This window comes from Antechinus flavipes, chromosome 4 (genome assembly GCF_016432865.1).
Source record: "Antechinus flavipes isolate AdamAnt ecotype Samford, QLD, Australia chromosome 4, AdamAnt_v2, whole genome shotgun sequence".
In the NCBI taxonomy this organism is placed as follows: domain Eukaryota; kingdom Metazoa; phylum Chordata; class Mammalia; order Dasyuromorphia; family Dasyuridae; genus Antechinus; species Antechinus flavipes.
Window position 1 is genome coordinate 383,269,343 of NC_067401.1, and position 14,774 is coordinate 383,284,116.

Below are 14,774 nucleotides of genomic sequence, written 5' to 3' on the forward strand. Positions count from 1 at the left end.
AAATATGAACCAGTATATGGTGAGACATTTGAGCATGTGATTTGCAGCTCAAACCCCTCTCCCCTCTACCAGATTTCTACCTGAGCATGAGCTGGGATGGACAAAGAAAACTTCATGTATAGGTAGGTTTAAACTGGCCTTGAAAGGATAGATAAGATTTGAATAGGTAGAGAAGTCTAAGCTCCCAGCAGGAGAAAGAGTGAACAAAGGCATAGTGGAAGAAAAGTCCAAAGTTTGTTGTGGGAAGCAGGGGTGGGGGAAGCTGTTAAGAGATATCTAAATCAACCTGAAGTGGGCATTTATTCAGTGAAATAATAGGAGATTCTCTAGAAAGATAAACTAAGACTCAATTATGGAGGGCCTTGAATGCCATGATAAGGAAGTCTTTTTAGCATTTGAAAGTTTTTGAATGAAAGAGGAGAGTTATAGCTAAAATTGGGGTTAGATGTTGAATTTCCTTTGTCCAGAGCAACAACAATAAAGGGAAGTACATAGCTTTTCTTAGTCTGCCTACAAAGAAGTTCCCTTTCCCACTCTAGTGAGAGCTGTGAGGGAAGAGGAAAGCATTTACCACAGAGCATCTGGGTGGGTCCCCTTCCACTGAATCCACATGGTGCCAGGCTTATGGAGGGCCAGGGGAAATGTACAAATGCTACAAGGGATCAGGAACTTTTCTAACCATGAAGCTGATCTTTGGTTTAATGAGGGAAATAATTTTCCAAGAGCCTTTTTTCTCTCTGTTTCTGAGAAGCTAGAATTAATTCCCATCATTCCTTCTGGTATGAAACAGAGAACTTCATTAGCACCTCATGGTGATGCAACATCTACTACAGAGTAGGGAGTCCTGAGTAGGCAACTGGAAAGTGTTATGTACAGTTTGGACTTTTGTAACTCACAAAACCATATCTGGGTCAGCTGGGGTAAAATGCAGAAATGCTTACAGTTAAAGTTGAAGGGCAGTTCTTGTTGTTGATCTCAGTTCCCTTCTTGATCCAGGTATTTATCAGTGAGACTGTCCCTTCAATCTTTTGATTGTACCTGAGTAAGCCAAACATAGGGACAGCTTACCTTATTGTGACTCCCAAAGGATTTGATTTGTATTTGTCTTTCTTAAAGTTTCCTGTTCCTTGCTGTACTCCTTTCTTTTTCTTATATACCCACCTTTATTTCATATTTCTTTATTAATAGTACATTTGTCTTTGAACCCCACTGAAGGCATCTTCATTTATTTGAACAACCAGGAAGAGAGGAGTTATCCTGAAAGTCACAAGTGAATTTTGTCTTTTACAGGCGGGGCTGATTCTGGAGCTGCGCTTGCAGATAGCCCTGGATGTAGTGGAAGGAATACGCTTTCTGCATAGTCAGGGGCTTGTTCACCGTGATATCAAACTAAAAAATGTGCTGGTAAGGGCTGCTCCCTAGAATACCTGGTCTTGTGGGCTAACGGGCCTGAAAAAAGGATTTGGGTGGGAGAAGTGAAGTAGAAAGGTTGCAGTTGTACTAATCACAAGCTGGATCTTGGATTTGTAGCCAGAGACACCTGGGGAGGGGGATGTGTCTGAGTGGCGAGAATCCAAGGTATTTTCAATGTGCCTCAGGCCTTTCCTGTTCTGCTTTAGCTGAAAATAGAAATTGTGTTCAAAAAGGGAGGAGATGGATCTAGGTAGCTTAACAGACAAAAACAATTATAACTTTGCTTTAACCTTGTTATCCCAATTACAAGAATTATCTTTTGATTCATTCTTTTTTTTAAAGTTTTGATTTTGCATCATCATTGTCATATATTTCTAGTGACTCTTGATATAGAGATAAAGAGCTTTTTGGGGAAGAAAGAGGTCCTCAAAATTCCATAAAGTGTAACCTTATCTCTAAAATTTTCCCAGACAGCTAACTTGTGAGACTTAGTCTTTTTGTATTTTTAAAGGTTAGCTCTGGGACTTTGTCCAAGTGATCAGGAGTTTCCTTTTGCTTTAACTTTGTGGTATATATCTTGGGCTTAAGGAATCAATTAGCATCAGAAATGCTTCTTTAGATAAATTTGTTTTGCAAGTAAGTGAGAAGTTCAGAATAACTGGAAGATAAAAATGACCAATTCTTTCTTTCTTTATTTATTTTTATTATAGCTTTTTATTTACAAGGTATATGCATGGGTAATTTTTCAGCATTGACAATTGCAAAACCTTTTGTTCCAATTTTTCCCTTTTTTCCCCTACTCTCTCCCCCAGATGGCAGATAGATCAATACATGTTAAATATGTTAAAGTGTATGTTAAATACAATATATGTATACATATCCATAGTTATTTTGTTGCACAGGAAGAATCGGACTTTGAAATAATGTACAATTAATCTGTGAAGGAAATCAAAAATGCAAACAGACAAAAACAGAGGGATTGGAAATGTTATATAGTGGTTCACACTCATTTCCCAGAGATTTTTCGCTGGGTGTAGCTGCTTCTATTCATTATTGAACAAATGGAACTGATTTGGTTCATCTCATTGTTAAGAGAGCCACGTCCATCAGAATTGATCATCCATATAGTATTGTTGTTGAAGTGTATAATGATCTCCTGGTCCTGCTCTTTTCACTCAGCATCAGTTCATGTAAGTCTCTCCAGGCCTTTCTAAAATCATCCTGCTGGTCATTTCTTACAGAACAATAATATTCCATAACATTCATATATCACAATTTATTCAGCCATTCTCTAATTGATGGACATCCACTCAGTTTCTAGTTTCTAGCCACTACAAAGAGGGCTGCCACATTCGTGCACATATAGGTCCCTTTCCATTCTTTAAGATTTCTTTAGGATATAAACTCAGTAGAAACACTGCTGGATCAAAGGGTATGTACAGTTTGATAGCTTTTTGAGCATAGTTCCAAATCACTCTCCAGAATGGCTAGATGTATTCACAATTCTACCAACAATGTATTAGTGTCCCAGAAAAATAACCAATTTCAATAAACTAATGTTGTTTTCTTTTTCTTTTTTTTTGGATGGGGTCATGAAACTAGTAGGTCAGAAGAATGCTATAGCTATAGTTCATGCAAATTTTAGCAAAATATTTAATCAATGATAGAGTACCCTAGTGATCTGTGCTTAGTTTGCCCTGCAACATTTCATCTTTAATAAAGGCATAGACAGCATACTTGTTAAATTTCCAAATGATTGTTGGATGGGATAGTTAACACAATGGATGATAGAGTTAGAAAAGATATTAGTAGGCGAGGCTATTGGGTCAGAACAAATAAATCTTAACATTGGGCTCAAAGAACTCACTTCACAAATGAATTGGTTAGACAGCAGTTCATCTGAAAAAGGTCTTGGAATCTTAGTAATTTAAGTTCAATATGAGTCAATAGGGTGAAATATGAATTCTTAGGTTTTACTGAGACACCTGCCTACTAAGAATAAGGAGGTGACCATTTTGCTGTTCCCTACCCTGGTTCAATTACTTTAGTATTACATTAAGACTACTACTGTAAACATAGGATAGTTTATCTCTCAGACTTGTGGAGGAGAAAGAAATTTGTGACCAAAGATGAACTAGAGACCATTACCAATCACAAAATAGAAAATTTTGATTATATCAAATTAAAAAGCCTTTGTACAAACAGAACGAATGCAAACAAGATTAGTAGGGAAGTAACTAACTGGGAAAACATCTTTACAATTAAAGGTTCTGATAAAGGCCTCATTTCCAAAATATATAGAGAACTGACTCAAATTTATAAAAAATCAAGCCATTCTCCAATTGATAAATGGTCAAAGGATATGAACAGACAATTTTCAGATGAAGAAATTGAAACTATTACCACTCACATGAAAGAGTGTTCCAAATCACTATTGATCAGAGAAATGCAAATTAAGACAACTCTGAGATATCACTACACTCCTGTCAGATTGGCTAAGATGACAGGAAAAAACAATGATGAATGTTGGAGGGGATGCGGGAAAACGGGGACATTGATGCATTGTTGGTGGAGTTGTGAACGAATCCAGCCATTCTGGAGAGCGATCTGGAATTATGCCCAAAAAGTTATCAAACTGTGCATACCCTTTGATCCAACAGTGTTTCTATTGGGCTTATACCCCAAAGAGATACTAAAAAAGGGAAGGGGACCTGTATGTGCCAAAATGTTTGTAGCAGCCCTGTTTGTAGTGGCTAGAAACTGGAAAATGAATGGATGCCCATCAATTGGAGAATGGCTGGGTAAATTGTGGTATATGAATGTTATGGAATATTATTGCTCTGTAAGGAATGACCAGCAGGATGAATACAGAGAGCTTGGAGAGACCTACATGGACTGATGCTAAGTGAGATGAGCAGAACCAGGAGATCATTATACACTTCGACAACGATATTGTATGAGGATGTATTCTGATGGAAGTGGATTTCCCTGACAAAGAGACTTAACTGAGTTTCATTGGAGAAATGATGGACAGAAACAGCTACACCCAAAGAAGGAATACTGGGAAATGAATGTGAACTATTTGCATTTTTGATTTTCTTCCCGAGTTATTTTTACCTTCTGAATCCAATTCTCCCTGTGCAACAAGAGAACTGTTTGGTTCTGCAAATATGTATTGTATCTAGGATATACTGCAACATGTTTAGCATATATAGGACTGCTTGCCATCCTGGGGGGGGGAGGAGGGAGGGAGGGGGAAAAAACGAAACATAAGTGATTGCAAGGGATAATGTCATGTAGAAATTATCCTGGCATGGATTCTGTCAATGCGAAATTATTATTAAATAAAATAAAATTTATTATAAAAAAAAAAAAAAAAAAAAAAAAAAAGAAAATGATATGAAAAAAAAAAAAAAAAAAAAAAAAAAAAAAAAAAAAAAAAAAAAAAGACTACTACTGTATTGGGTGTAGGGTACCACATCTTCAGAAGGACATTCCAAAGCTAGAGAGCATCCAAAGAAAAATAATGAGGATGGAGGTGGAGAGCAAGGAGCAGGAAATGATCTTAATTTCACATCATCATGATTGATTGAAAGATTAAATGATGTTTAGCCTGAAAAGGTGGGGGAAACATGAGAGTTATGTTCAAGTATTTGAAGACTTGTTACCTGAAAGAGGAATTATATTTGTTCTCTTTGGCTCTGTGAGCAATGGATAAAAGGGAAAAGCAAATCTGAGCCTGATATAATTGATAACAATTATACCTATACAGAAATGGAATATTGTGGAAGGTAATGAGTTTTCTCTTCATTGGAAGCTTTAAGCAAAGGCTAAATGAACACATTGGGTTTGTTGTAGAGGAAAATTTTTTTTCAGGTATATATTGAAGCAGATGATCATTGTGATCCTTTCTACCTCAGAAATTCTGTGGTAACTCAAAATGTAGAAGCTTAAAGGGGAAGGATATTTTCATTTGACTCTTGCCTTGCTTTGTTTGTAGCTTGACAAGCAGAATCGAGCCAAGATCACTGACCTGGGTTTTTGCAAGCCTGAGGCCATGATGTCTGGTAGCATCGTGGGTACCCCAATCCATATGGCCCCAGAGCTCTTCACAGGTAAGGCTGGTGGAAATAATGGGGTTAAGGATATGGTTCAGCAACTTTCTTAAGTTTGAGTACCACCAAAAGAGCTAATCCATACTCTTGAATAACTGACATGCCATCAACATAGGTAAAGGAGAAGGAAGCAAGGGGAAGAGTAAAAGAGAGAAGAGGAAGAAGCTATAGGAGAAGAGAAAGCATAGTGAGACAGCAAGTGAGAGAGGAATGTCAAGGAGTGGAGAATCATCAGAGCAACAATATACCACAACAGATATTTCATATTCTCAGATATTGGTTTCAGATGCTGCTGATGCATAATCAGTGAATCAAACACCAGCCATTATATTCAGCACACATTCTATGGTTCCAGGATTGTGCAAAGGTGTTGTGGAGGAGAAAATAAAATAAAAGCAATGGTCTTTATCTTCAAGGAGCTTATAATCTGGCAGGAGAGACTGCTAAAATAGGTGAAATAATTAATAACCAATATTAAATGCCACAAATAATTAAATACAAGTTATGTATGTCATATTGTAATTGAGTTATAAGATCAGAGAAGAGAGTGATCATTGAAGCCTAGAACACTGGAAGAGAAGACTTTATGGAGAAGGTAGAATCTGAGATGAACTTTTAAAGGATACATAAGAGATTTCTTAATGACATAGAGGAAAAGGGAAGACATATTTCCAGGGAGTTGGGATTAGGAGAAAACATTAAGGACAGTAAGGTGACGAGGCTGGTTAGAGTAAGAGGTTCATTTTTAGAAAGTCCTGGGAAAACCAGTCTCATTTTGGAAGACCTTGAAATTCAGACAGTGGACTATATTAGGTAGCTTTGTTTGTTTTTGAACAAATAAGTGGCATGATAAACAAGTTGTGGGATAGTGGGGAAAAAATTAGGCCGAGAGAATGCCATCAACCACTTGTATGGCATGGGACAAGTTATCATATCTCCGTTTCATCATCTGTAAAGTGGAAGGGTTAGATTAGATGATCTTTGAGGTTTCATATCCTCATCTCCATTTAAGTTCTAATATTCTCTGTTTTTAGTAATGTATAATGTGGATTAGAAGTTGGAGACTGGTGCAGAGAGACAAGCTAGGGAGGTTATTATAGAAATAAAAATATGGTGATTAGGTTGGTAGTAGTTAGAAGAGAAGAAGGGACAACATCAAGAATAATTTTAAAGGAAAGGACAGGATTTGCTGACTACTGGATGTGAAGAAAGAAGGATGTTTCAAAGCTGACTAAAGTTTTGAGCCTGAATACTATTCAGTATTCAGTAGAGCTAGTAGACAGAAGAACTAGAAGGTGGGGGGCCGCTAGGTGGTGCAGTGGATAGAGCATCAGCCCTGAAGTCAGGAAGACCTGAGTTCAAATCTAGTTTTAGACTTACCATTTCCTAGCTGTGTGACCCTGGGCAAGTCACTTAACCCCAATTGCCTCAGCAAAAAAAAAAAAAAAGAAGAAGAAGAACTGGAAGGGGGATCTAACATTAGAATTTCTTTAGTTGGCGTCTCTTCCAGAATCTCTTCCACAGCCATTTACACAGTGGAATAATCCAAGACTCATCTGTCTAGAACAGGCCTGTATCTTGCCTTGTCATTTCTTCCTTCCAAATTGCCTCTCGAATTGGTCTTTGTACACTAGGTTTCCATTCCATTGTCATTATTTGAATCCAGGCTTTAGTAACAAGATTGTTACTCCTATCTCCTATCGAGCTTTTATCCCTTGAGTAAATTTGCATTTTAGTTTTTTCTGTGGGTTTCTGTCAAAATCTCTCTCTTTTTTTTTTTTTTTTTTTTTGCTGAGGCAGTTGGGGTTAAATGACTTGCCCAGGGTCACACAGTTAGGAAGTATTAAGTTTCTGAGATCAATTCAGGTCCTCCTGACTTCAGGGCTGGTACTCTATCTACTGCACTACCTAGCTGCCCAGAATAACTTAAAAAAAAAAAACATTTTTATGTAATTATTTCTCATTTAACAATTATTTATTTTCTCTCCATCTCATCTTTATCCCTTCTTCTGTGGGGAAAAAAATAAACTTTTATAACAAATGTGCATAGTTAAGCAAAATGAATTAACCATGTCCAGAAATGTATATCTCATTTTGCATCCTAAGTCTGTGACCTTATCTTCTGCCCTCCAAAATCATGGTTAGTCACTGCATTACAGAGTTCTTTTCAAAGCTGTTTGTAATGTCGTATAAAATTGTTCTCCTCAATGTTTCATTTCACAAGATTAAAACTTCTAAAACACCACTTTCATTATGTTATTGTTTTGCTCCAGACATAACAATAAATAGGTTGTTTACTAAATTAAGTCCAAAACTTCTGTGCCTGAATTTTAGTATTCTATGTACTCTGGTCTCTTCCAGCCTAATTTGCCATTACTTCTTAGTATATACTCTTTTTATTTTAGCATGATCTTTCTGTTTTAAAATTCAGTTCAACTTCAGTTCCAGAAAAATGCATACATTTATTTATTCATTTATTTAAAAGAAATGTTCCATTTTATTTTTTCAGTTCTGTAAACTTGATAGAACCACTTTACATGCAACAAATATTTTATTTAATAAAGTTTGTTTCTTTACAAAGAACAAACTCTGTCTCAAAGACATTTCAATTCAGGGCACAAACAGTTAATTTGTTTGAAGAGACAGCAAACTGGTACAGTGGATAGGGTGAGACCTGAAGTCTGGATGATCTGTGCTTAGATCTACTACTAGGTGTGTCACTCCAGAAGGGTGACCCGATCTTTCTGTCTCTCAGCTTTATCATCAGCACCCATCTTCTAAAGTCATTGTGAAGATCCAATGAGAAGATGTATCCACAAATATTTATAATATCTGTTATTTACAGAGAATAGTGTTATATCATGGGAGAAATCTAAGGTTGAGGTAGAAAAGGATTCCTGTCCTCATCAGAGTTTACAACCTATTTTGGGTATAAGACATGTCCTGTAAATTTACTATGTAATACTATAAAAAGTGATCGTAGGTACATAATTATTTTAAAAAAACATTTTGAAATGCTAATTAATAGGTATTTAGACTAATGTTTTTTCTGCTATTCCTTTTTCCCCCATTGTAAGGGGAATATACACTATTGATTCTTTCCTCCATGCTTTTGCTCATTCTGTTGTCTTTATTAAACTTTATTCCTGGCTGTTGCTAATTGTTGGTGTCCTTTTATCATGATCCTTAGTTTCATCAACTATGAAATGTGGATTAAAAAAAAAATCTGCCTTGGCAGTCTTGGCAGGGTTGTTGTGACAACTCAAAGTAACAAATGTGAAAGGATTTCGGGGCGTGGGTGGGGGGAGACAAAGTCCTATATGAATTTGCCATTGTGAGTGTACTGTGCTGCTGCCCCAGTCCCTGGCTTACTCTCATCCTCTCTTAATGTAGGGAAGTATGACAATTCCGTGGACGTGTATGCTTTTGGGATCCTCTTCTGGTATATTTGCTCAGGTTCTGTAAAGCTCCCTGAAGCATTCGAAAGATGTGCCAGCAAGGACCACCTCTGGAACAACGTGCGCAGAGGTAGGATGTCAAGCCCTGACAGTTCATCCTGGTTTCCTTTTGTTGATCAGTGTCTGGGAGGAAGGGCTGCCTTAGATGAGCTTCTCTGTTTCCTGTACACCCTGACACAGGGGTGAGTGGTGGCACCATTCTTAGAATTCCCAAGCTGTGAGAAAATCATTTTCTTTTCTCTAAGACATTTTGTATTTTTCCAGAAAAATGATGGATATTTTTCCCCTGAAACATGCAGAAAAGATAGTTCCTTTTCCTCCAGTAGTATTCTAATTTCTCATTTCCATTATGCAGTTCATATCTAATACAAATCTTACTTTAACTTTAAAAGGCATAACCCTCTTCCTACTGTTTTTTTATCTTAAACTCCATTTGGGCACAGAAACTGATGAGTGTCTGTTGCTTTCCTACATTCTGACTGTTGTCATGTCCACATTTCTTCGTTTCAGGAGCCCGTCCAGAGCGACTCCCAGTGTTTGATGAGGAATGCTGGCAGCTGATGGAAGCCTGCTGGGATGGCGATCCCTCTAGGCGTCCCCTCCTTGGCATTGTTCAGCCCATGCTCCAGGGTATCATGGACCGGTTGTGCAAGTCAAACTCTGAGCAACCAAGCAGAGGACTGGATGATTCTACTTGAAAGGCCCCTTCTCTGTCTCATTCTCCTACCCTCTCTCTTCCTCTTTCTTTTGTTTTTAAACTCCCTGGTCATAGGAAGCACTTGGCATCATAGGAAGCACAGGAGGGAACTGTTTTGGCTGTGTAACCTGAGATAACTTCAGACTATCGTGACTTCAGTCAGCTGTGAGAAGCTGGATTGTTCTCCCAGCATGTTTGTCCATTCTGTATTCACCAGTGATCCAAGCTGTCCCTTTGAGCATAGACAGTCTTGATCACAGATAAAAGCTGAAGAGTGGGAGATTTGGCCATGGGAGCCAGAGCAAATTCCACCTCCTCATTTCTAAGATCTATAAAAATTTTCCAAAGCACTAGATGGGGTATTATGATGTCAGTAATATAGACATTTGGCTGACTTTTGTTGTATCAGAAATTAATTGGTTGGTTCCATCCAGTGGTCAGAACAGATCCTCAGAAATGTCAAGTTTAGGTGATATAATTCGGGGAGAGGAAAGGTGAGAGAAGACCAGAAGGAGAAAGAGAATTCTATAGACATGTGTCTGATTCCTGCTAACTGTAACCAGAGCTTCTTGATTGCAGTAGCATAAAGCCTTGAGTTTGTGTGACTGTAAATAAGGTCGGCAGTGTTCTTTGCACTGCCAGATGTTTACATTTGGGGAGGAGGTGAGATCTTGTTCTTTTGGTTTTGAAGCTAATTTCAGATAATAGTGATACTTGGGGGTTGGAGGGTGGTGATATCCGAGTAGATCTAACCTAGTTTAAAATGTTTGGGTAAGACCCAAGAAATCAGAAACACTTGGAGTTCCTTGGCTCTTATAGGGATTATCTGTGTTCAGACCTCCTGGAAAGATAACCAATTTGTGTTTTTTAAATATTTGAAAAACAAATCTTTATTTTTTGAATTTAACACACTGATATTTTAAAATACTGCTTATTGTCAGATGTTTTAACCAAGCTTTCTTCTATTGCTTCTTCTTCTCTCTCTCTCTTAAATATTATTTGCTATAAGATAAAATAGCCGATGAGAAAGAAAAGAGCCCTGTAGCAGGTTCTTAAGTGTGCACAATTACTGCATAGATCTGTCTGAGTGGGAGGCTCCCTCCTTCCCTCTTTTTGCAGTTAGCAGTAGAACATAGAAATGTCCTTGAGGAGTTTCCACACAGAGATAGTGAAGGGGAAGAGATCTAATTCCTGGTATATGAAGAATGCTGTGGACACTTCAGTTATACTCAAATTTTGGCTTCAAGCTTTTCTGGATCCTAGTGTATCAGCTACCCAATCCTTTCTTTTTTTTAAATAAGAAGAATAAAGAGAAGACAGAATTGACATGATTGGTTGGCTGGAAAAAGCTTCTGTCTGTTACTCAGTCTCTGTTTCCCAGCAGCTGTAATCTGTTTTGCTGTGTTCTGTTCTTTAAATGTCTGGAATACTTTTGCAACTAGGGATCTTTCAAGTTGGCATTTCTTGCTGGAATTTTCTAATTAGAAAGATTGTCTTGATTATTAACAGAGCAAAAAAAAAAGTGTTAGAACCTAGAGTTTAAAGTCTAGTCTGATTGACTCTTTAGCCATCCTGAGCAGGGGCTGTGCAGTTCCTCAGATGTTCCAATTATAAAGAAGACCTTTGAGTTGCAATTGAAGACATTGTCAATCATGTATCTTTGAGTCCTTAGACATCACATTTCTTGTAGTAGACTATCTAGTGCAGCTCCTCTACTTAGGTAAATGACTTGGAACTTCACCATCTGCTGTTATTTCAGGATGTTATTTATATTCTTATCAGTATTAACAAGTATTTTTGGGGGGCTCTGTAGGTACCAGTATCTTTGTGAAAGAGGGAACCTAAGTCTTCAATTAGGGAAGGTGGGGGTTTGTGTTTATTCTCTTGGAAAGTAGAGAATATACAGAAAAAGATAATAGCACAGACATCTGTTTTGTGTAGACTTTCAAAAAAGTCTTGTACAATTTCTGCCTTATAACTATGTTCCATACATTTTAATCACTTGCAATTAGAAGAAAAAAATAAATGTCTAGACTGAGTTTAGCATTCACAGTGCAGACACCCACAGCCTCTTATGTTCTTAGCTCATGGCTACATTCATACATATCAGTGTATTCCTTCTCCATACACCAGATTTTTTGATTCGATCCAGTCTCTGTTGGTTTGGCCTTTTGATTAATGTTTCTTTGCTTGCATACTTCTCTATGTGTCTGTATGAGCATATGAATGAACATATATGGTATATATCTACATAAACTATAAATATGTATACATGCACATACATATAGGTATACATTTCCCCCGCTGGGAGCCAGAATGAGAGTAAGGACAAAAGGAATCTGAGAAAAGCAAGGTGCATACTGTCCAAGCCAGTCAGAATCTTGGATGCTTGGAGGATTACTTTAAACACTCGGCAAGTTTACTATAGGAAGGAATATGTTCGCTTTTGTTTTTTTGTTATTGTCAGCTATATAATTATACTGATTCTCCTTCATCTTCTGATATTACATTGTTGTTGAGATGAATGAACATCATGAATTGTACTGTAGTAGATTATTCAATGACATCTTTTCCTGAATAGTATTTTGGCAGGTTGTAAAGACTTGGGTTACATACATACCCACTCTAGTGAAGACAGTGTTTGTTTGGGCAGGGAAGAGGAGGAAGTCATGGAAAAATTATCCTTTTCTATACTCTCTTCTAAATAAAGTAGCATAGCTAATTAGTTAGCTTCAGCCTGAGAATATTCACCTCACATTAACTGTCAAGGGTCTTCTAAGTCAGTTGAAAATAAGGAACACTAAGAAGTTAGGAATCTCAACTGATAACCTTGCTCTGATTCCTAGAAGCAAATACAGACTACTGAAAGTTGAGGAATGCTTACAGAAGGTGCTACATAGAAATATCTTGCTCTCTTGCTCATAGGACAGAGCAGCCTCCTTTCCTCAATAAACCTTCCACTTTTCTAGAAGCCAGCCTCATTAGGAAGGTGCTAGCTGTTCAGAGACTATCCAAAGATGGAATTATTTTCTAAAAGATTATCTTTTAGGGGACTAAATGCCGTTCCCAAGTTATTTTAAATTTCAGAATCTTAAATGTTTGAGGGATGGAAACGAGAACGTTAGACTTAGAAGTTAGATGAGTCACAGCTGTTGACTATAGTATTCTGCTCTTTGCTACATTTTAATGTCTTTGAATAGACTTTAAGAGAACAAAAGGACCTCACTTAAGCTTTTAGAAAGGCTCTGTTCTCCTTACAGGTAAAACAGGGTGATAACAAGTGCAGAAGGGTGGTAGGGTGCTCAGCATCTGATTGTTCTAAACAATTTTTTGGAACCCAGAGGTTATCAACTGCACAGAGTAAAACTTTCTTCATTGGCTTATTTTTTTACACTTAGAAGCAGAAGAAGAAGTGTTTCTTCTGGCTTTTTCAGGAATATTGATGCCCTTGTAGCCATTTCTTGGAGAGAATGGGTGTTAAATATTTGATTTATATATGGTGATGCCAAAGTCCTGCCTTGTTAGTGTAGGGTCAGCAACCCTTCCCTGGTCACTGAATAGCTGCTTTTCTATCTTTACTGGTTTTCCCCTCCCCCCTTTTTGGAAGCTTAATTTCTAGATTTGCTGGGAAAACAGCCTTTTATCTTTTCTAAAAATAAGAATATTTTTTGCTGATTCCCAGTGGGTCTAGAGTTAGGGCTGGGGGAGAACTGAAGGAATTGAAAATTCCCTCAGGACTTCAAGTAGTACTACTGCTCTTAAAGAGGTTTTATTTTTAAATTCATTTATGTGCTTTGTTAACATTAAGTTCAATTACAGTAATCATAGTGGTTCTGTTCGTATGTGTGTATGTGTGACATGCACCTGGTACTAAAGAAGGGCAACTTACTGAGAGCCGAGGAAAAAAAATGGTCAAAACAGTTTGTTGTATAATGTCTTTGTTTGTGTAATGCTTTTTGTTTGTTTTTGTCTTAATTTTAAAGGACTGATGTTCATTACAGTGTTAAAGGAAAATGTAACAAACTAAGTGTTTAGGATAAAAGTGCAATAACAAAAGAAATTACTTTGGAACAAACTGATTCTTATGACCTACTTTGTGGTATACCAAGTTCTTTTCATAACATTGTTACTGCAGGGCCATATCGTGTGTTTAATTTTTAGAGACGCGACTGTAGGTTAAGACTTCATTTAATGTAATTTTGAATGGTCAGGTTTGGTTTTTATAGATTATTCTGTATACATGTTGGAATACACCAAACACCAGATGTGCTGTATAATAAAGGTTATATTAACGTTTTAGGTTTGCTTCTGTCTTACCCTGATATTTCTTTCTTTCTTGAATCCATTTTGTAACCTTGAATCTACTAGTAGAGTTTGGAGTAGCATCTTTTCTACTATCTTTGCAAAGTCTCTGGTCAATCAAGCAATACCTACTAATCAAGGTAAGTGTTGGGGACACACTCACACACACACACACACACACACACACACACACACACACACACATCCAAGTGAGTTAATCCCTGCCTTTGATAAAATAGATTATCTCTAAACAGAAGACTCAGACAATGTTTCTCATCATCATAAATATCAGCTTACTGCTCTATAATGGGTTTTATTTATTTAGTAAACATTTTGGTACCTACTTTGTGCAAATGATTTCATCTTTAGGGCTAAAAATCACTGAAAATATAGCCACCTCTCTAGCCCAATATTATTGTTTTATGGATAGATAGCCAAATAGAAGCATTGAGTGACTAGGTGCTGTTAGGCCTGATCAGTTCTGGAGGGCAAAAGTGAGTTGTATGAATTTCTTCTCCATTGGCTTCCATGTGTAGTTCCTTCTTCGTGCCAAATTTTTTTATTACTTCACTATACACTCCACTCCTTAGGTTTTTGGAGAAATGGAGTCTTTTTCTGCCAAGGTCTCGTATTCCTCCCTCCACCTCACTTTGATGGGAAACTGCTCTTGGGTAACCCACATGACTTGCTGGCTCAGCTGATGTCTCTAGGCTATAACTAGAGCTAAGGACTAGGGTAGGTATTCCTTTGGACTTTAAAACACATTAAGTGCAACAACTTTTTATGGTC

The 14,774-nt window shown here is 37.3% G+C and overlaps 1 protein-coding gene across 1 annotated transcript in view; it reads left to right on the forward strand.

Moving 5' to 3' along the window:
• The window catches only part of DSTYK (dual serine/threonine and tyrosine protein kinase), a 66,277-nt gene extending 52,295 nt beyond the window's left edge, over window positions 1-13,982 (forward strand). Inside the window, exons 10-13 of the mRNA XM_051998542.1 lie at window positions 1,291-1,404; window positions 5,414-5,528; window positions 8,922-9,056; window positions 9,497-13,982. Of these exons, the coding sequence (XP_051854502.1) occupies window positions 1,291-1,404; window positions 5,414-5,528; window positions 8,922-9,056; window positions 9,497-9,684 (552 nt within the window). The 3' untranslated portion in view covers window positions 9,685-13,982. The remainder of the gene's footprint in view (window positions 1-1,290; window positions 1,405-5,413; window positions 5,529-8,921; window positions 9,057-9,496) is intronic.
• The last annotated feature ends 792 nt before the right edge of the window (window positions 13,983-14,774 follow it).